Consider the following 21765-nt stretch of genomic DNA (forward strand, 5'->3'; position numbering starts at 1 on the left):
TGATTTTAGCAAATGGCTGCAATATAACAAAGAGTGAAAAATTTAAGGGGGTCTGAATACTTTCCGTACCCACTGTATATGTCCCCACAAATAGAGTGCAAGTCTGTGGGAAACACCGCTTCTATTATGAATATTATTCAATATTTTAATTTGAATGTCAGATTGAAATGAACATAGCTGTCATTAGAGTAGTTAATCGTTAGCATAAGCGTGGCTAACGCTAATATAATGAGCATTAGAATGTAGTTTCTTTATTAACTATTTAATGCTCCTATAACTTTTATTAGGGCTAAAAAAACAGGAGGACATGATGATATTTACTATTTTTACACACCAGAGGCTTTTAAATTAATTGTGAATCTAAAATATAAGTGTTAGAGAATGTACAAATGGTTAACATTGTGTCATATCAGTCAGAAAAGCAGTTCTGGGCTGCTTTTTTTTTTTTTAGCTAACTTAGTTGTTATTCTTGGCTGAATAACTCTAGAAGGTTTTAAAAGCCCTTTAAAATTAAACGTACACAGTTTGGATTAAATGAAAGTATAGTCAAATTTTTTAATTAGCATGTTTTTGTGTTTTGCTTTGGTACCGAGAACCGTGGATTTTCACTGGTATTGGTACAGAATACTGAAATTTTGGTACCGTGACAACACTAATCCAAACTTTCTGGAACCCTTCAATCTACTCCTGTAAAAGAACCTGGATATATATTGTTGGCACTGATCTTATGGGCCCAGTTTCCAAGGAGCATGAAGCTGAACAAGTATTTGCTGGTCACTGTGGATTACTGTAGCAAGTGGGTTTAGGTATTCCCTTCACGGTCAGCTAAGACACCTTTGATAACTAACATTCTTATCAAGGAGATCTTTACTCAATGGGGGGGGGGGTACCTACATATTTGGTGTCAGACCGAGGACCACAATTTATGTCCAAACTTCTAAACGCTACCTGCAGACAACGGGGTGCAAGTCAAAAACTCACCACTGTGTACCACCCGCAGACTAACCTGACGGAAAGGGTGAATAGAACTCTTAAGATCATTATTGCATCATATGTCAAGGACAATCACCCGAATCGAGACCAGTGGATCCAGTAAGATGTTACCTGACTTCTATGCTTAAAATAAGTGGTAATTTAACTCTCAGTCATGATATATATGTACTGTATATATAAAGAACAAAAGCATTCAAGCTCAAGCAGAACAAATGGAAAAAATAAAGCAGACCAGTACAGAATGTACATACACTCGAGTGGGCCGAGGTTTATCGTGTTTTTATTGTCTCACAATGTTAATGCTGAGAAAAACAATAATATCCACATGAAAGTTGGCTCCTCAGTCTGGTAACAGTAAGAATGCGCGCCGGCACAGATGTTCCAGAGACACAAAGATAACGGTGTGCTAAGCAAAGTTTCTTTCATCACTTTGTGTTTTCTGTTCTTAAACCTCAAGATCATTTCGCTATCAGATAAGCTCTCTTTTCGGCTCACTCGGAGTACAGCTGCGATTACCTGCAGTCATGAATGCAGTGATGGACAGCTGTCTTTCCTCAGTCGACTGACTGTTTGGATTTCATGTGATTTCTCATTGTGGTGGTGCTATTATGATAACTCAGTTTCACTAATTCATTTGATCAAAAGTAATTCCATTTTGTAAGATCATTTAGTAAGATCATTTTGAGTAATTCCAAACTTTGCGACATTCTGGGATCAAATACAATCAACTTGATCACACTCCACAGCGCCACCCAGTGCTTTTAGTAATAACTGACTTTTAGTTTGAGTGCTTAGGACTGATCATGGATTCCCTGCATTTATGGCCAGCAAAGCAACACATGGCAAAATTTGAATTGTGTTTTTATTTTTCTAATAATAATAATTACAGATAGAATATTTGTGCACACCCCTAATCATTATCAGAGGTTTTATAGTGGAAAATGTACTTTGCTTGCTAAACCTCATATTGTATTGTTTGTTTTGTCCTAAGGGTTTTTGTATCCACTTAATTTTTGAGGGCATCTCAACTGGTCAAAGTTTCTGATTTGTTATTCACTTTAACTTTGGAATTTCTTCTAAACTTCTTTACGGACTACCATTTTGGATGATCTTGGATTTTATCCTTCTAACATCTGCAATGCTGTGATGAACCTTTGACATTTGTGGTAACTCAGGACTTTAATGTTGGTAGGACTTTTAAAAGGTTTTGCCTCCAAGTATGAAAAGATTGATAACACTGCTAAATTAAATATGGTCCAGACGTTTGAATTTGAAGTTGTATGCTCTTCTAAAAAGGGTATTAAAATATGTTATTCAATGGTGATTGAGCCCCCTTCATTTTCTTTGTGACTTTTGATATTGGCAACTGTTACAGTGTATATAACTAAAATTTACTTATGATCTATTAAGCATTCACTAACATTACAGTCTAGTTCTTTATATTAGTCTGTATTAGTCAATGTGTCTTAAACCTGTGTTCTTCTGACTTCCTGGAAGTCCTGTAGTGTTGCTGCCTGGTGTTTGTCCTTGTCCCAGGCCAGACGGGAGTCCTGGATGTGGATACTGCTGAGAACTCATCGTCACGACCTCTCAAGTTATTCCTGAAAAATCAGAGGGTAAAAAGGACATAATGCAGCATGCAATAGAGAATGAATGTGTTTCAGAATATAAATAAATGTGTCTAATTTAAACAAAAGACTACATCACTTTGGCTGCAGGTTATTACTAGATATCTGAAATGCTCACATTAGAGAAATGGTGTACCAAACCATACAGTCAGTATCTTGTGTTCAGACAGTTACCTTTCATGCAGTATGTTATAAACCCAGAAACAATTAATTAAGTTAAATAAACCATAAAATAACCCGAAGTGAAGGTATTTTTATAGGTAACGTTATATTCACAAATATAAAATAGCAATGTCCTTCTCTCAACAGTGTCATCTCAGTGAAATACGTTTACTAGGGTTAAATAACCTTTCATTTAACGACAAATGCGAAATCAACATCCCCTGATAGCAAAGTACACGCATTTAAACTGGCTGTATCATTTCTGAACGCTGCTGATTGTAACATTGACGATTGTCAGGACACAAAATCGAGCAGCTTTTGTTCCTGGATGGGCTCGCGAGTTTAGGGTTCATCATGTAGATGTTAAACCACACATGTGGTCTAATTTAAAATACGGACCAGTCAATACACATAAACCTTTCTTTTATATGATAAAAGAATTCGTTTTATGAATCAAAACAGTCGCGGCTGCTAATAGCCCAAAGACCTTATGAGTCATTTCAACGAGAAATTATAATTTCTCTCAGATACTCATTAACGGTGGTAATTCTGAAACTGTAGGAATGTGAATGCGACGAAAACGTTATCCTAGCTGCGTCGTTGTGTTTACAAATGCAAAATCGCAGATTTACCGTAAACACGACGCCTGCACTCTCCATCCGTTTCGTATCCCGGCAAATAGACCATTAGCATCAATGGGAATCTAGCTGCAGTAAGTCACTTCCTGTCTCGAATTTCACAATAAAAGTCATCAAATCCGGATTCCACTTTATTCGAGTCCGTGAACATGACGAGGCGCTGACATATTCCTGAGAAGATCTACCCACACATGGCCTTCACGCAGTATATATCACACCACACTACTTATAACAGGGGTGCCCAAACTCGGTCCTGGAGGGCCGGTGTCCTGCAGGACCGAGTTTGGGCACCCCTGACTTATAACGACCCTAAACATTTTAACGGTACACTCCTCCAATTTATGTCATAGTTATGTAGATGTTATTGGTCTGTATTTAGGTCATTCCAATAATTTGGTGCCTTTCTCCACTGCAAGTGATGGCATTTATATTATTAAATTTGAACCCGTTACAACCAGGGACACATTATCTATCGATTGAAAAGCAAAAATGATACACAAGTTTATACTATTTAAGCCTATTAGGCTATTATATGTTCATAACAGGCTTGAAAATGTGTCAGTCATGCTTAAAATGGTGCTATAAATAATGAGCTTGAGATGTATGACTTTTCCTTTCATCCCGAAAGGCAAGTAATTGTAGGCATGACATATAAAAAGTAAATTTATAAACACATACTGATATAAACTAAACCGAGAACAAGCTTTAATGGTTCCACAATTTAAGCCTTCAGTGTATGGTGGTCTTTATAATACACATTGTTACATATTCACATAAATACTGTAAATGACCCCATTCCCCTTGATATGGATATGCTACTTTTTATGATGGTAGAGAAGCAAACACAGTGAAGAGACCTACTAGAAGTTTTCAGATTGCACCTCATGCTATAATGTTTTGTAATATGTGGATTTATTATGAGCATCTTCTGTATTTGCAATAGTCCTGAGGATAGCTGATAAATGTATAGGGTTGTGAGTGTTGTATGCATATTCCTTCAAGTGATTATTCAAGTGTTAATCATGCAAAAAACAGATCACTGCAATTTACCCATGATGTAACATACATCTGCCACAAACGTTTCACTGAAAACATTGTTTACTTTATAACCATACATTATTCAGAATCAAAAGGGTAACTGGCAATCGACAATGAAGAATAACATGTCAAGCAGGTATGCTTTTAAAAAAGCAATGTCATCAGACAATACGTATCTGACACAAATACATTTTCACTTGTATAGTACTTCAGGTGAACAGAAGACTCTTTTTCCAATTGCACCATTGGAATACAGACAAAAAAGTCCCCCCTTCAATCTGTGTGCATATTCTCTCAAGTGATCGAATAATCAATATGACTTCAATAGATGCATTTAAAAACATTGACAAAAATCTGTACATTTTTGCAAGTCAATATTATGTAAAAAAAGAAAATAATCATAAATATAGTTATCAGATAATTACAAAACACTGAAGTGACCAGAAAAAGTGCACAGTTACTTAAATAAACTACAAAAAGAACTGTAAATGCGTAACAAATTGACTTCATGTTGCTGACCATCGAGTAACATAGAATAATGCACAAGACCTTCTCAGATCACATATGCAGAATGGTTCTCTCGTAACGTGTTCTCTCCGGACAGGTATTAAACCGTGTTTAAAGGGCCTGGAATGTCAATTTCAGGCATATTAATGTTGACAGATCATTCGTGGTCATCCAAAGACCAATGAGAGACTCACAAACAATTATAATTAAAAACATGATATTTTAAAAAGGCACTACAAAGGCAGATAGCTTTTCCCCTTTAGTTGATCCGAGGGAGCATCTATCACCAAAGCTTGAGAGTATTACTTTATTCAACACATGGGGCTACAAAGCTATGCAGACACAAACAGTATGCTGATAAGGATTGATCTAGTTGGGCTCTTTCCACGCCACCAAGCTGTGCTGAGTGGTTGATGTACGTGGAGCAGAAGAGTGACAGGGTATAGAGGGGACACAGTCTTTCAGTCATCGCCCCTGCATAAAGGCCCGAGTGAAGGATCCTTTCCACCAGTGTTACAGCTTTGGTGCAAAACCAGTCTTGAAATGTACCTACTTGTAATACGGTATCTCTTCCACGGTTCTTATGCGAGATCTTGTCCATTTTGGACAGTATTGTGCCAACAGTTTGTTTCTTAGTGCAATGTGCAGTGATGTTATTAGATAAACCCTGAATACCACCCCTTTAAGCCCCTGGTTCTTTTGTTTTCTTATTTCTATTACAGTATAAAGTTTTTTTTTTGTTTGCTCGTTTTGTTTTTGTTTGTTCCTGTGCATTTGTATGTTGCTTTCAATACCTTTCCCTCTGCCCCCAGTCAGTTTGAACAGTCTCACACTCTTGAAAATCACAGCCGAGCAGCTTCCTTGTGTCATGTGGATGTGGCTTCCAGGTAGCTCTGGAGTTTACGTACAGTTGACTCATCCAAGGAGAACAGGTCAAAGTCAAAGGTTGTATTGGTGATGTTGAAATGGCCAGTCTTCTCAATGAGGTTCACAATCTGAAAAAAAAAAACACAAATGCATATGTCAACCAAAAAGCAGCAAACATCACTCCTGAAAGCTGACAAAAGCGTCATGAACCACACACATATCAGATGTCAGAGAGACACTACCTGAAACTCGTAAGAATGCATTCAATTGATCTTAAGTAAAAGTAAAGACATTTACATTGCTTCAAAACCTTTCTATTTCAAACGAATGCCGTTATTTTAAATGTTCTACTCATCTGTGAATCCTGAAAAACAATTATCACGGTTTTCAACAAAAATATTATAATGATTCCTGAAGGATCATACTGAAGACTGGAGTAATGGTTTTTGCTTTGTCATCAAAAGAATAAATTACATTTTAAAATATATTAAAATAGAAAACAGATATTTCGAATTATAATAAAATTTCACAAGATTTCTGTTTTTGCTGCGTTTCTGATCACATAAATGCAGCCTTGGTGAACATAAAGAGAATTCTTTCAAAAACATTAAAAAAACTTTTGAACAGTAGTGTACGTTAATACTTTTTTAAGTCCTGAAAAAAGGATCTGATGAAGACATTGATCAATATTCAAATGGAATTTGGTATAATGCATGATAATGGCATTTTTTCAGGTTTTGGATTTATATATATATATATATATATATATATATACCCAAATAAAGAGAAAAGTTATTTTTACCTGCTGTAAAATGTTCCTCTCTCTCAAAGCCATCAGCCTGCGATGAAGGTCCACAAGCTCCTCTGTATAAGCCTGTAATCAGATCACTCATTTAAAACCTCCATTGTACAGTAGTCAACATTTGAAGTGAATCAAAAAGGTTAATCAAAGTTGTCCTAAGACAAGAATGCATTTTGATCCACTTCAAATGTTGACTAGTGTAGTTTTATGTGCAATAAATTTCTGTATTTTAGCCACGGATGAGTATGATTCAGTTATTTACCCTTCCTACCTTGTCGTATCCCCTCTTGAGTACCTTCTCACGGGTGCAAGAATCTGGGCTCTTTTTTCCTAACATCTGACAAAGGATACAAACTATTTAAAATCAAATTCAAATATAAACCTGATCCACTGTAAAAAAAATTTTTTTTTTAGATTATTCGAGCATATTTTACACAAAAATACTATTCCAGTCTTTCTTATTTAAAATTTCATTTTCAATTCCATGTGTTACTTGCCATTTCTTTGTAATTATTTGTGAAATTTACTAGCAATTTTCAAGTGAAAATTGTTTCAAAGTAAATCTTGCACCAATTTATTTTCAGTGTATAAACCGGTCCAGTTTCATTGCAATGCAATGCCAATCTTACCTTTAGGTGTGCTGAGCTGAGTTTGGGTAGAGGTGAGGGGGCTTCCTGGCTGGGAGGACGGGACTCCTCATTGACATCACTCTCACTGTCCATGCTTAAACTGGAAACATGAAAATGAACTTGTGAAAGGAATATAAACTGGATTCAGTACAACAAGACTATGGTAATATTAATGTGCAGAAATTTGTCTTGATTTTCATGTTTCCTTTTTAAGAAAATTGAATTGAAATTCAAACAAGACCAAATTAGATCAAATACAAAGTCCTTGGCACAGACCGAGAGTCCTGGTTCGGTGGAGTCGCCTTCATGGGCGTCTCAACCTCAGAGCTGCTGTCATCATCAGAGCCTTCAGAGCGCATATCCTCCACCATAGAACGAAGCGGCCCTGGACACAATCATCACGTTCAACCAAACTCAATGAGGGGACACACTACTGATCATACAATTCATGATTAAACTCAGTACCTTGGCCTTGCTTCTGCGACGGCTCAAAGTCAGAATCAGAGCTGGAGCTGGAGCTGGAACTAGATGGACTGGATGGAGCCGACTGCTAAATAAACAACATCCTTGAGCTTCATTACATTCAAGTCCATTCAAATCCATGTTCTGCTGATTGAAATACCAAAACATACCTCTGATTTGGAAGAGGCTTCATCTTCAGCGTTGGATTCGTCGGAGTCTGGCTGCCTTTTCACTTCCTGCACCTCTGGTTTCATCTTTGCCCAGTGGCCTTTATCTTTAGGGGTTTTCTTCTCAGGGTACGTGGAGGGTGTTGTTGAGGTAATGCGGGGAGAGTTGCTGCTGTAGCCTCCACTCAAAGGCCCCTTCATGCCCTCAGAGCCTATCCTCTTCTGTTTCTTGGTACTCAGCTTTGGAGACTCCGTGGCAGTCGAGGGTCGCTTGCTCGGGACACGAGTGTCCAGCTGTCCCCCTCCGCCCGTCACTGCTCCTCCACCTTTTGGAGCCATGTCATCCATCTTGGACTCTCTGACTGTGAGTTTGGGCTCTTTGAAGGCTGCTTTGGGCACTGTTTTCCCTTCATCTTTTCCTCTGCCATCTGGGGCTTTCTTTGAAAAAGAGGATGACGACTGGTCTTGTGAAGACTTGCCACTCTCACGGTCGCTCTCTCTAGACGTGGCCTTGCTCTCTGAATCCTTTCGTGTGTGCTCTCGGTGCTCTTTGGTTGCCTTATGGGCTTTGAGGCCTTTGCTGCTCCCACTTCCTCCATCTTTACTCGACTCCTACAATAAAAGTTTAAAAATGACTGATCTTTGAATACTTACTCAGGTTACATTTACACGACAACGATGTGTTTCCCTTGCGTTTTTAAAAAGTTTCACGTATACACAACAACATTTTCAAAACGATTCACGTTTACACATATCCGCGAAAAGGGCCAAAAACGCTGTATTACGTATGCCAGGCCAGTAGTTGGCGCTGTCACCTTGTTAGTAAACAGTACTTGTAGGGAAGTGACGATTATATGTTGTGGTTGTATATGATGCGTCTCCGCTGTTGGTCGTAATATTGGTGAAGTAAATCCACACTTTGCTGAAGAAGCGTTAGCAATCTCTTGAGCAGCAACAACAGTACCATGTACTCCGCCATTGTTGTGTATGCTTGTTCGCGCTTGCCTTTAAAATCGACACGTACTGCGCATGTCTACATACCTAACACGTACTACACACGTGCATGACTTCACCGTCACCGAAAAGATTCCCGTATTGGGTGATTACACGGAAACGATAACGGTGCCGTTTTCAAAAATATGCGTTTTCAGTCCCCAAAATGCCATTGTCGTGTAAACGAACAGTCAAAACGCATAAAAAGTTTCGAAGTTTGAAAACGTTGTCGTGTAAACAGACCCTCAGAAGCAGCTACATATCCACCCAGAATACTACTGTGGTAGTGAGCTTTGTATCGAGAAGCACCACTCAAAACATTGTTTACAGAAACTTCAAGTTCAAATAGCTCACCCAAAAAATGAACATTCTGTAATTAATGGTTAATCAAATGTATTTAATTTTTAAAAGTACAGAATGTTATTTGCCTACAGAACTTTAAAAAGTTTACAGCCGAAGGGTTGGATATTCTCAATGTTTTTTGTTTGTATGTGACAGCAAGGGAAAGCACCTTCCTTTTGCCTGCGGTGTCATCTGTGTGGGAATTGTAAAATACAGCCTGTGACACCAGAGTGGGATAGAATCATACTGGAACGGGACTGAGATATCTGCATAACGTAAAAATCTAACTACGGGAAGAATGGTGATAGAATGTTCATTTTTTTCTTTTAAGCAAAAACATACAGGATATTGAATATCTTAAACACTTTAAATAAATTTTGAAAATAATTTTAATAACTTACTGACCAAAGAATGACTTTATTACTAACCTTTACTGCATGAGAGGACTTGATCTTCTTGGGGTCTGAGAAGGCGGAGAGTGGAATAGTAGGTAGCATTGGATAATCTGGACTCGGCCTTGGCATCATCTCTGCTCCCTCAGGAATAACCACAGCCTGGGACAAGAATAACATCCGAACAGAAAGAGAGAGAGAGTGAGAATCCATTGAAAAGAGCTGATTGTAGAGGTACAGAAAAAGCAAAGACAAACAGTCCCACTCACCCCACCAGCCTTGACCAGCTTGCGTCGAAACTCATGTGTGGGGTTGTTAAATGTGAGCTTCTCACAGCGCAGGTGGTTGACAGGTGGGTTGCCCTCCAGGTTCAAGAAAAGGTCATAATTAAAGCACACCTTTTTAGGCTCCTCCTGTGATAGAAGAGACAAGCATGCTCAGGCTTTACAGATAAAAAAAAATATTTAAAGAAATTGTGTTGATAAAAGTATGAACATCAGTATCAAACCTGAATCTCATTCTAGCAGTATGTGTAACATTTACAGTAAAGTTAGATCAAAGTACACTCTTTAGTTGATTACGTTACAGGAAACAGAGAAAATGGAAAACCCCCATAAATATTCCACTACAGATTCTGGAAAAGTAAATATACAAAATGATAATGATACGAAACAGAAGTAAGTCTTAAAGTGACATACAAATTTACATATTCTTACCATTTACACCCCCTCCAAGTTCTCTGTAGTTCAATAGCTGCATGTCAATTTTCTGTTAACGTGTCTGTAAAATCTGTTAGCTCCCAGTTCCCAACTAGTTCACCTAGTTGTGTGACCTTTACCTTTACTGAATTGCAAAACTCTTCATCACAACACTTTTCCAATGCTGGCAACAAACCGCTTAAAAATAACACACCCTCACACATCTATAAAGACTGAGTAAAACACTGTGCTTAACCTTTCTTACATTTTGCTTGAAATGACAGTTATTCATGTCAAAGATAAAGAAATGCAGATACTGCTGTCGATATGGGATGTGCTCACCTTGTTTTTGAAATAGACCTCTATAGGCATGAGAAAACCAGCATAGCCTGACTCTTCCACTTTATATGGGGGTTCTTTACAAACTGTGAAATAAAAAAAGAAAAAAAAAGTGAAGATGTATAGTTAACATCTACACAAATATTCATATCTGTACTGAAACAGACATATGACACTAGAATGTACTATTTACATGTACATACTACAATATGGTGAAGTGTACTATTTCTTTGCCACTAATGACACAATGGAATTGCAAAAATAACTTTTTTTTTCCGAACAGGTTTCCACAGCACTCCTATAATCTGGTAGCCCCGCCCCCAAACCACATCATTGGTTTAGCCAGAGGTTGACATATCAGACCACTCAAACAAATAGGGAGATATTTTGAAAGCACCCCAGAGACACAGTGTTTACACATTTTGGGAAGTCAACCTACAAACGGCTAACTTATAGTTGTCTTTGCACATTTAACTGGGATAAGTAACATCAAAAAATGACACACCTTCAAATACAACACCTGGCAAAAATGAATGAAATCACAACACTTAGAGGATGTTCGTCCAGCTTTTTTACTTTGTGGCAAATAAACAAATCACAGATATGACACAAAAAAATTGGTTTAATAGCTGAACGTTCATTCGTGAAACATACCTACAAGGAATTGAAGGGATAGTTCACCATTGTTTATATGCAAATAAAAGCCTAAATTAATTCTGTTCATCATATAAAATAATCATATCTCTTTACAAGATTTGAATTAAATGACTCAATTCATTTGGATTAATTTTACGATGCCTTTATAACCTTTTTTGATCTTTTAAGTTTTGGTTACCTGGACTTTCAATAGAGGGACAGAAACCACTCAGGTTGCATTAATAATATCTTAATTATTAAATAGTAAGTCCGGGTTTAGACTGACATGAGGTATAAATGATGAATAATGACAGAATTTGTGAGACATATTTGTCTGTCTTACAAAAATGAAACGGGTAAGATTTCTGTTACTAATAAACTGAATGCGTTTTAAAAACACAATAACTAGGTTTATATATTTATCATCAATAAATCCAATTTGTTTCAGTCTCATACATTTTAGCTCAATATTGCTTGTTCCATAGCTAGCCATATTTAACCACGTTAATACTTTTAACTGAATAAATTTAATTGTTTTCACAAAGAACAGATTTATGCTAATTCTAAGCAATTTCAGTAAATGCATTTTGAAAATATTATTATTTAAATAAAATAAAATAGATGCAAATGGTTAATAACAAGAGGAGAAATCCTACCCGTTTCATTGTATGTCTGACAAATATGCATTACATTAAGCTTATGATAAAACTCTGTACCTTGATAAAGGCTTGTTGCCGAAATGTTGATAATAAAAAGAAGGTTAAATAAGAGTGCATTTATATGTCTTCTTTAAGTTCTTTCTCTAACAAAGGTGTGCATTTGCTTCATTGCAAGACTTAAAAAACTCTGTAATCCAAATAGATAGAAATTTTATATGCAATTCATAAACATAAATCTTACATTTAGATCTGAATCACTGATCTATAATAGAGACAGATATATATAGTCATATGGTGGAACTACAAAGTATATTAGCTTGGGCAACAGCATGAGCTAAACAGGCAGATTAGACATGATACCTCAACAGAAGAAAATGGGCATACACACAAATGGTTTCTTTAATTCTGATTGAAAGGGACTTAAACCTACATGGCTGTGAGTACTCTATGAAGTCACAGTGTTACGAAGTTGACTCAAATTAAAACCTGCCTCTCTTGGGTTTTGGGAAGCTGTCGTGAAGGTGGAAGACAACTCTCTCCACAAAGTGCTGGATGTCAGACGCCTCTGGGCCCCGAACAAACACCATCCAGTCATGTGTGAAGCCCTCGGTAGTGACTTTCTTCCTTAACTGGGCTCTGTGTCCCAGCTCCAGTTTCACCTGCACAGTGCACTGAAACAAGAGGAAAGCAGAAGTCATCTGTCAGTCTTCTCTATTCTGAATATGAGTCCTACAACTGTAGTACTGTTGAAATGGGAAAGAAAAAAAAAGATTGCAATACTTCATCAGTGAGTGACACGTATAACTCGGAGTGAGACTAAAAGAAGCTCTTGACCAACTTCTCAACACCAGTGTTATATCGACAGCTTACATCTGTGAGAAATCAACCAGCTTTTGCTCTCTGACAGCTAGAGATGGAAATTCACAGTTCTCTGACATTCTACATGTGTATGATGCTTTACTGTTTACAACTTTTCTTGGTATGGATGGAGACAAAATGACTGAAAGGCTTGTATGCGTTAGCTCAGTGGTTAATAAATTCCTCGCCAATGTTGGCTGAGTTTGTATCCTATCTGTACTTAAAGCATTTTTACAGTGACTGCATAATACAAAACAACACAAGACGTGCATGTCAAAAATAACTAGATAAAAAGGTTTGTCAATTCATACTTTATGCTGGCTTGAGAAAGCCTGGCCAGTAGTTTTAAAACCTTGACATTTCAAAGTTTTAAAGCTATGCAGTCTATCAGACAGACAAACAGACAGAGAGAGAGAGATAGATAGACAGACGGACGGATGTACTATCTATTTATATAGGGACGTAATGATTACCGGTTTGACGATAAATCATGATAAAATTCCACACGGTTAATATTACCGTTTCATCTTTTAATTATCATTAAAACCGTGAGTCATTTTATTTGTTGTTTGTTGATTTATGTGTCTGTACTTTCTGACCATCTCCAGCACATTTTAACAATACCGTGATAATACTGTTAACGGTGATAATTTTGGTCACTATAATCGTGATAAGAAATGTTCATACCGTTACATCCCTTATGTATATGATAAAGTGAAAAAGTGTATTAGTTTTTAAAGTTTGAACACTGTAGGTAAATCACATCCCATAGTATATTAATATATGTAACATATATACTATATTTCAATTCTGTACTGACCAGACCTGAGGTATTTATTTCTATTAAAATTCGCTGTTTAATTAATGAATTGTGATTATTTATATCCATGTAGTTACTTAAACTTCAAAGACATTGCAGAATTTCATTTCACACTTTCATGTCATGACTTTATTTACAGATGCACACAGCAGATTGAATATTCTGCCACTCAATATTTAGAATCTAAGCTTTGCTTTTAATATACAAGCCAACATTACTCATCCGTCCAACCCTGAAATGGAAGAAATTTCTCCTGCTGGTGTCTCAACCTAGTGAGCACCCTACCTAGACAGCATGTTTAATCTTGGAAGCGTTCGAACGTTCGCGCGCTCCTAAAAATGTTCATAACACACTGATGTAATTCCGCGGGTTTCCTGCTTTTAGCCTCGTAAAAAAAAGACTAGCTGGCTAAGTTAGCATCCTGACCACCTTCACAGACACGTTGGCCTCGCGTCTTTCAATTTATATGCTTTAATGATTAAAAAACATGCATATTCCTCACTACTGGCTGTCTGGCAGAGTCAGTAAAGTCTTATTACCATGTTCTCCATTGTTGCCTATGTTCCGGTTGTTTCATCTATTTACAAAAGCGTTGAAGTAGATTGAATGTGCATCCTCGCTGCACACTCTGATGGGAGTGTGAAGGGAGAAACTGAACAGTTTGAACAAATGGCCGCGACACTGACAGTTTTTAAAATAAAAGCAGAATGGCTCTCATCTACCCGTGTCTCTCTTCCACATCTTTCATCTACTTTATTTATTTGCTAATACACTATGCAAATAATTAAAGTCACTCCACCCTTCACTGTATAGTTTACGGAAGTTTTTCAGTCACTTTCGTGCAGTTCTGAATGTATTTATTTCTATTTGATTACTACACTGAACAAAATTATAAACGCAACACTTTTGTCTTTGCCCCCATTTTTCATGAGCTGAACTCAAAGATCTAAGACTTTTTCTATGTACACAAAAGGCCTATTTCTCTCAAATATTGTTCACAAGGTGGATGGATTATCTCGGCAAAGGAGAAGTGCTCACTAACACAGATTTAGACAGATTTGTGAACAATATTTGAGAGAAATAGGCCTTTTGTGTACATAGAAAAAGTCTTAGATCTTTGAGTTCAGCTCATGAAAAATGGGGGCAAAAACAAAAGTGTTGCATTTATAATTTTGTTCAGTGTATATATACCATTGTATAGACCAGGGGTAAGCATGTTCGGTCCTAGAGAGCCGCAGTCCTGCAGAGTTCAGCTCCAACCCTGAAAAAAAAGCTCACCTGCCTATAGCCTGAAGACATTGATTAGCTTGTTCAGGTGTGTTTGATTAGGGCTGGAGCTGAACTCTGCAGGACTGTGGCTCTCTAGGACCGAACTTGCCTACCCCTGGTATAGACTATTAAATTATTTAAGAAACATGCCTCCACAGATAATCATGTAAGATTTCAAAGTAAAATTAGATTAACTCACTTCACAATTTAGAGTTTACCTGACAGGTTTTTATTTGCAAGTAGTAAACACTACAGAAACAACTGATCAAAAAAACAAAATTGTTCACTCTTGAATACTGTTCTCTAATGGAGATACTGCCTACTGTAAAAAGGTCAAATAAAAACGTAGGTGACATAATATTACAATATTACTGAGTTTATTTATATGCCATTCCAAATTACTTGGAAACCTAACAAGACATTTTTTTAGTCTAGATGACTCACAAATGCTTACTGAAGACAAGGCATGCAGCACTTCATGTGTTTGAATAGTGATATGGACAGATCCAGACCACAGATGCTTGAAGTCCACACTGTCTGTTAAATGAAAACATTGAGTTTCTCCCTCTGTATAAAATGCTACTACAAAAGTTCTTTGTCAATCAGCAGGTTTAGCATCTCATTTCATGTTAGAGCTGTGTATAAGTTGAGTTCTCAGACTGCAGTGAAGTCTTAGCCAGTAAAGATGCGGTGCCAATCTCTGTATCTGTAAAATACACAGAAGGTTCAGTCTGGTGAGATAACATCCCTATATTGTGTAATTACTTTCAAAAGGCTAAAGGCTGGAATACACGACACGACAAGACTTTTAAAATCTAAAGAGTTAAAAAAAAAAACTATGTATCATATACTTGCTGACTTTGTAAATGGTTACAGAGAAAAACTGGGCACCATACATTACACAACTTTTAAACCATACACTACATGACTTTTAAAATTTGAACATATTTTAAAGCATTTGCTGACTTTGGACACTGGACATTATACACTAAACAACTGAGGATTATATTATCAGACTCAAATCCTTCCAATAAGAAAAAACTCATGCAGAAACATTTGCCCCTAACCCTAGACACATGACAAATGAAAACCACATGTTCTAAAATTGGCTGAAAATACTTTTGATATCCATTGACTGGATAGATTCATAGTCTGAAACTAAAAACAGTCTTTGCCCATCATACACTATCCCCGGTTTTACAGACAAGGCTTAAGCCTAATCCCAGACTAAACTCTAAATCTGAGCTGTTTCAACTGAAAGAAACCTGCTCTGACTGATCTTAAAATATATCAGTGCCTTTATTTTGTCTCAAAATGCACACCAGTAATGTTTTTTTCTAAGGCACGTTTATAAAAATTACTTAAATGTCCTAATTGAACTATGAAAACTGTGAAAACTGCGAACTCTGACTAACCAAAATCTGCAGACTCATAGTTCACCCGAAAATGAAAATTCAACCAAACAGTTGACGGTAGCCACTGATTACCATAGTATTTTTTCCATACCGTAGAAGTGAAAAGATATTTTGAAAAATGTGGGTAACCAAACAGTTGACGGTAGCCATTGACTTGTACAGTATGGAAAAAATACTATGGTAGTCAGTGGCTACCGTCAACTCTTTGGTTACCCACATTCTTCAAAATATCTTTTGTGTTCGGCAGAACAAAGAAATTCATACAGGTTTGGAGCAACTTGAGGGTGAGTAAATGAGAGAATTGTCATTTTTGGGCTATGAAATAAAATAAAAAGTGCACTTCATTCATTAAAATGTTTAGAATTAAACGATGAAGTACAGAAGTCATACCATGATCACAGTTCACTTTGCCCCCTGGGTTCTTGTGCTGGCCCTCAATGTGAGCGGTCATCTCCCCCCGGTCTGGGGTGCAGTGGCCACATTGTAGGCAACTGTACCGACCTCTTGTGTGCTCCCACAGGATGCGGCAGTTGAAGGACTGACCTGACAGATTTAATTAATGGGCAAATCATTAAAATTAAACTAACTCAAAGACTATTATATTCATTGAGAATGTTTGTAGACAGACAGAAAAACCTTCACCAATAAAAGTATCAGACTGAGCTGGAAAAAGAACCCCAGTGATCACTGACATCGGCTCATATATACAAGAGCAATATATTATTTACACAATGAAAAGCATCAATGAACCCAGTTTAGACAGATGAACATGGGCACAAAGGTGTTTGAATTAGCAAGAGCTGTCAACTTCTCCACACATGGTCAATTATGATGATACAGCACCATCTCTTGCCAGAAATGATCACCTGATTTTTGCAAAATGCTAATGGGAAAGGGAAAAAGTGAAGTAAAGGAACACTGGCCCTGAAAGCACATTCTCTGATGTTTTATTACATGTTAGTGAAGCACCCGGACATATGCGTTTAGGATCGGATGGGAGTGGACTGAGTTGTACAGCTAGATGGCACACCCAGGGAAACACTGAGCCCAGTTAGAGCAGGGGAAGGGGAGGAGGATTAGCATCTAAAGCATCATTTGAAGGAAGATCTGATTGTTCCCTCAAGCAATGTGTGTGTGGATTCTCTGTGCCTCACCTGTACTTCATCTCTATTTAAACTCTGACTGCTCGGAGAGTTCCATCTGTGCAAAAGGGGCCCAGGCGGGTCTGGCAGGACAGTGCAACATGACAAAACACAGTTCACTCAAAGCGGCCATGGCTTAGGCATTTCCCCCCCAAGTGACTTACAAATTCCCTTTCATAAGGACTCACACCTGTTGATAAGCAGGTGAGATCAGCTGAGCAAACTGGAAAATACACAGGTGAACAGGGTCTAAAATGTAGGATGATTTAAGGAACACTAGGTCTCATTCAATAATAATTCTGTGGATTATTCATATTTATGTGCAAAAGAGAACTTCTCATGAAAAATGTCTGCCTAGTTCACAACGAGTGCATACGCAAATGAATTGTACTTGTGAACACAAGTACTTGAATACTTGTGTTCATTACCTTGTTGAATGAATTTGGATTATTCTAAATGAGCGAAATGCATGCCCAAGGTTAGTTATTTGAGAAAAATAAAGTTTGGAATAATTACGATTTTATAATGTTTTTGCAACATTATGCTCACCAAGGCTGCATTTAAAAAATAAATAAATCAAAAATACAGTAAAAACAGTAACATTTTAAAATATAATTACAATTTAAAATAACTTTTTTCTATTTGAATATATATTTTAAAACAACATTTATTCCTGTGGTGGCAAAGCTGAATTTTCAGCAGCCATTACTCCAGTCTTCAGTGTCACGTGATCCTTCAGAAATCATTCTAATTTGCTGATTTGGTGCTCAAGAAACATTTATTATTATTATCAATGTTGAAAACAGTTTTTGCTGCTTCATATTTTTGTAGAAATCATGATACACTACTGTTCAAAAGCTTGGGGTAAGTAGTTTTTGCATCATTTATTTTTTAATTTTTTTTAATATTAATTATTTAAAAAACATTAACATATGAAATTATTCAAAAGTGCCAGTAAATACATTCATGAGGTTACAAAAGATTAAAATGCAAAATAAATGCTGTTCTATTAAACTTTCTATTCATCAAAGAATCATGTAAAAAATTATTTTTTTACACAAAAACGGTTTTCAACATTGACAATAAATGTTTTTTGAGCACAAAATCAGCATATTAGAATGATTTCTGAAGGATCATGTGACTCTAAAGACTGGAGTAATGATGCTGAAAATTCAGATTTACCATCAATAGAAAACAGTAATGATATTTATGACAACTATTACTGTTTGTACTGTATTTTTGATCAAATAAAAGCAGTCTTGGTGGGCAAAAGAGACTTCTTTCATAAACATAAAAAAAATCCAAACTTCATTTTTCTTATCATTCGAAACTCTTGACCAGTTGTGTATCTGTTTATAGAATGTCATGCTAACGTGTTTTTGTTTCTTCTTTTTAGACATTTTTTCAATAAATTTAGAATTTAAAATGACATTTAGAAGTTTTAATATGAAAATTATTGATGAATCATGATCAGATTTCACGCACAAATTCATGCTTGCGCACAGTTAGTGAATGAAACCCACTGTGAGCAATGACACTTTCTTTAAGTCGGCTTTCCTCAATCACAGAAGAAAGATTTATGAGATTCATTCACCTTGGTTTTTCCTCCAGACTGCGTTTGATCCTGGTGATGATGGCAGGGGCGGTGAAGCGGGCAGACTGGGAGGACCAGACCTAGGAGACCTCTGCTGCTGCTGTAGGCCCAGATCTGCCTGGAAGGCTGGGTTAACAGGAGACAGAGTGGGTGGAAAGGAGCTGTAGGGAGATTCTGGTTGGCAAGGAAGATTTTGGGTTGAAGCAGGATTTAGAATGGCAAGGGGCACAGTTGCAGGCCCTGCAGGTGTGGGGTTAGCAAATGCATTGTTTTCTGGGGGCCGCTGGGTTACTGGCATGTTTGCCGGTGTTGGATTTGTGGGCAAAGAGGGCATAAACTCCATCTCCTCAGGTGCATTTGGGGCTAAGAGGGGTCTAGATGATTCCATGTCACCGGAAGTGGGAGTAACATTGGTGGGATCCACGTCAGGTGACGTTCCAGGCTCGACCTTTGCAGCCTTGTTCTTAGCAACTTTAGCACAGGTCTGCAGGTGTTTGAGAAGGGTGCGGTAAGAACGCAGTTTGGCCCTGCAGCTCTCACACCTAAAGGACATAAAAATTATGATAATGAAGAAGTATAAAGCTGAAACAAACATTAGAGCAGAACAGAAGTGCTAGAAAAGTAAAAAAAATAAAATAAAAGTACTTACCCTCAAAAAAAAAAAAAAAAAAAGTCGTAGTATTTACAAAAACTCGTATTACTGGATGTTTTAACTTCGTCATTGCTTTCCGAGAAGGAGAAAATGGAATTGACAGGTGATTTTTATAAAATTTTGATCACCATATTCTCAGCTGTTAAAAAGATTAAGGCAATTATAAATATATATAGTAAAAAGTAAGAGAAATATTTAGAGAGTTAGAAAGTAGAAAATGGTAACCTGGTTTCAGAGATTTTGAGCAGATTTATAAAGTGATTGGGACTAAGACAGCTCTTTACAGTCAGCATAAAATGAAAATTCTAAATCGTATTGATCTTATAGTGAATGATACATACTTTCATGTTGATACAAGTTTCTGATACACGTTTCATTTTCTTGTTTGTTTTTACCTCAATTTTATATAAAAAAAAAAAAATCATATGCTGTTGTGAAACAACAGACTTCTCTTTGGTGTATGCTGGACTTCTTCTTAAGACGTTCAATGAATATGGTTCCAAATAAGAGCACCTCTATGAGAAATTACGGACTGGCAAGAAGGAGTAAAGTTAAACAACATAATAAATGCAACCTCATTAAGAAAGAAACCGAAAAGCAAAGCTATAGGAACTCACAGGAAAAAATTATTTGGCTTGTGGTGGTGCCTCATATGTTCCACTAGCTGCTGCATGTTGTTGAATGAACCATCACATCCTATATGAGAGCACAGGAAAGTTTTCCCTAAATAATAAAGGACAGTGCATTAGACACCAGATTGCTAATGTGACACTGTTTATGATTGTAAATTACTTGATTAAATGTTTATAAACAGCATTTCATTCATCAAGTGCACTAGTACAAAAAAAAAAAGAAACACACACACAGGCATGTTGATGTTATACCTGGAAGAGACTGGGCAGTGTTCTTTTGATGGTCCTGAAGATGATTTTTCAGTGCTTCTGGACTATTGTAGGTCCTCTTGCACCCGTAAAAGGAGCAGGACATTTGACAGCCTGGTGGAACATTGCATACAAGTTCTGTTTATACTGGGCTTTAATATGCATGGACATTGAAACAGCAAATTAAAGCATAGCACTGATAATGACATACCCTCCATGGTGACTGCTTATAGCTGAGGTAGTGGGATGGTTCCTGCTTCAGCCAGACCTGCACTCTAGGATAACAATTGCCCTAATTTAGACTAGATAAATGTGATAAAATATGATATAGTTCAGTAATGCTCATGCACACTTTCAGTGAATGGCACGTAGTAAATTCTAATCTGGGTGCGCAAGAGGAAAAACACATTCGATTTAAAAGCAATTAGTAGAATAACATGCACTTGATCAATAAACAATAAGAACAATAAGCAATCCATTGAACATTAAACAATAAGTAATCAATTGATCCAAACTAACAGAACATCTCACCAACGTAAACAATCAATCAAGGACGCGCGCAGAGCCAGCAGACGCACGAGCTAGCCAAACAACAACAAAACATCACATTATCTGCGTAGAATACTTGTGTTCAAGAGCAATTATTTATAGTGCAGTTACTATGGCACTTACTTTGAATGGATTTCTCAAAGTTTTTAAAGCTTCTTTTTAAAAACAGAAATTAATTCAAATGAAAGCGGTTATCTAGCTACATTGTATTTCCACCCTGTCTACGTGCTTTACGTTCATCAATAAATATCGCGAGAACATACGTTCCCGTTTTTCAGTTCGTCTTTGATTGATGACAACTTTTAAGATGATTACATTATTCAAAATTGCACGCAGCTCACAGTTGCTGATTTGGAAATCTTTTGTTTTACAACAGATTTTATTTTTGTAACAGATTTAAATTTTTGATAATTTTGGCACATAAATGAGAAGTACAATTACAGTTGCTTTCCAAGTCCTGTACATCTATTGAGCTTTGATGTTGTTTAACCCTGTGATCAAAGTTAATTGTATTATTTTTTTTAAACTGAAATTTAACTCACAGCTATATTTCTAATTCAGGTCTGCCAACGTTTGTGTTTAACTTGGAGTGAGAATTAACACGGCGGCTACTTGGCTTGGGTGGGAGTTTTG

The 21765-nt window shown here is 36.9% G+C and overlaps 3 protein-coding genes across 13 annotated transcripts in view; all 3 read right to left on the reverse strand.

Moving 5' to 3' along the window:
- LOC107691745 (histone deacetylase complex subunit SAP130-like) overlaps positions 1-3611 on the reverse strand; it is a 34311-nt gene extending 30700 nt beyond the window's left edge. The window contains exons 1-2 of the mRNA XM_016490549.1: positions 3416-3611; positions 2466-2594 (exon numbers count right to left, since the gene is read on the reverse strand). Of these exons, the coding sequence (XP_016346035.1) occupies positions 2466-2571 (106 nt within the window). The 5' untranslated portion in view covers positions 2572-2594; positions 3416-3611. The remainder of the gene's footprint in view (positions 1-2465; positions 2595-3415) is intronic.
- A 1215-nt stretch (positions 3612-4826) lies between these two features.
- LOC107691596 (protein ENL-like) lies at positions 4827-14279 on the reverse strand. 5 transcript variants are annotated; one of them, XM_016490294.1, is made up of 12 exons: positions 14170-14279; positions 12443-12623; positions 10661-10743; positions 9890-10033; positions 9657-9782; positions 7897-8505; positions 7730-7811; positions 7541-7649; positions 7265-7364; positions 6907-6972; positions 6636-6707; positions 4827-5961 (listed from the first exon to the last, which is right to left on the reverse strand). In XM_016490294.1, exons 1-12 carry the CDS (start codon positions 14179-14181, stop codon positions 5833-5835), a joined length of 1713 nt encoding a protein of 570 aa, XP_016345780.1. In that variant the 5' UTR covers positions 14182-14279; the 3' UTR covers positions 4827-5832. The 5 variants fall into 5 exon arrangements, with proteins under 5 accessions (XP_016345780.1, XP_016345764.1, XP_016345773.1 ...); XM_016490278.1 differs by having other exon boundaries at positions 6898-6972; XM_016490287.1 differs by having other exon boundaries at positions 7730-7814.
- Positions 14280-15169: 890 nt separating this feature from the next.
- Positions 15170-21396, reverse strand: LOC107691619 (zinc finger protein 414-like). 7 transcript variants are annotated; one of them, XR_001634555.1, is made up of 9 exons: positions 21256-21396; positions 21115-21164; positions 20795-20858; positions 20587-20697; positions 20320-20425; positions 19051-19592; positions 17469-17539; positions 16705-16857; positions 15525-15605 (listed from the first exon to the last, which is right to left on the reverse strand). XR_001634555.1 is itself a non-coding variant. In XM_016490311.1 (8 exons), exons 3-8 carry the CDS (start codon positions 20799-20801, stop codon positions 15529-15531), a joined length of 996 nt encoding a protein of 331 aa, XP_016345797.1. In that variant the 5' UTR covers positions 20802-20858; positions 21115-21164; positions 21256-21394; the 3' UTR covers positions 15170-15528. The 7 variants fall into 7 exon arrangements, 5 of the variants coding, with proteins under 5 accessions (XP_016345797.1, XP_016345815.1, XP_016345804.1 ...); XM_016490311.1 differs by lacking the exon at positions 17469-17539 and having other exon boundaries at positions 15170-15605; positions 21256-21394; XM_016490329.1 differs by lacking the exon at positions 17469-17539 and having other exon boundaries at positions 15170-15605; positions 20795-20875; positions 21256-21394.
- Positions 21397-21765: the final 369 nt, after the last annotated feature.

Source organism: Sinocyclocheilus anshuiensis, unplaced genomic scaffold (genome assembly GCF_001515605.1).
Source record: "Sinocyclocheilus anshuiensis isolate Anshui unplaced genomic scaffold, SAMN03320099.WGS_v1.1 scaffold842, whole genome shotgun sequence".
NCBI lineage: Eukaryota > Metazoa > Chordata > Actinopteri > Cypriniformes > Cyprinidae > Sinocyclocheilus > Sinocyclocheilus anshuiensis.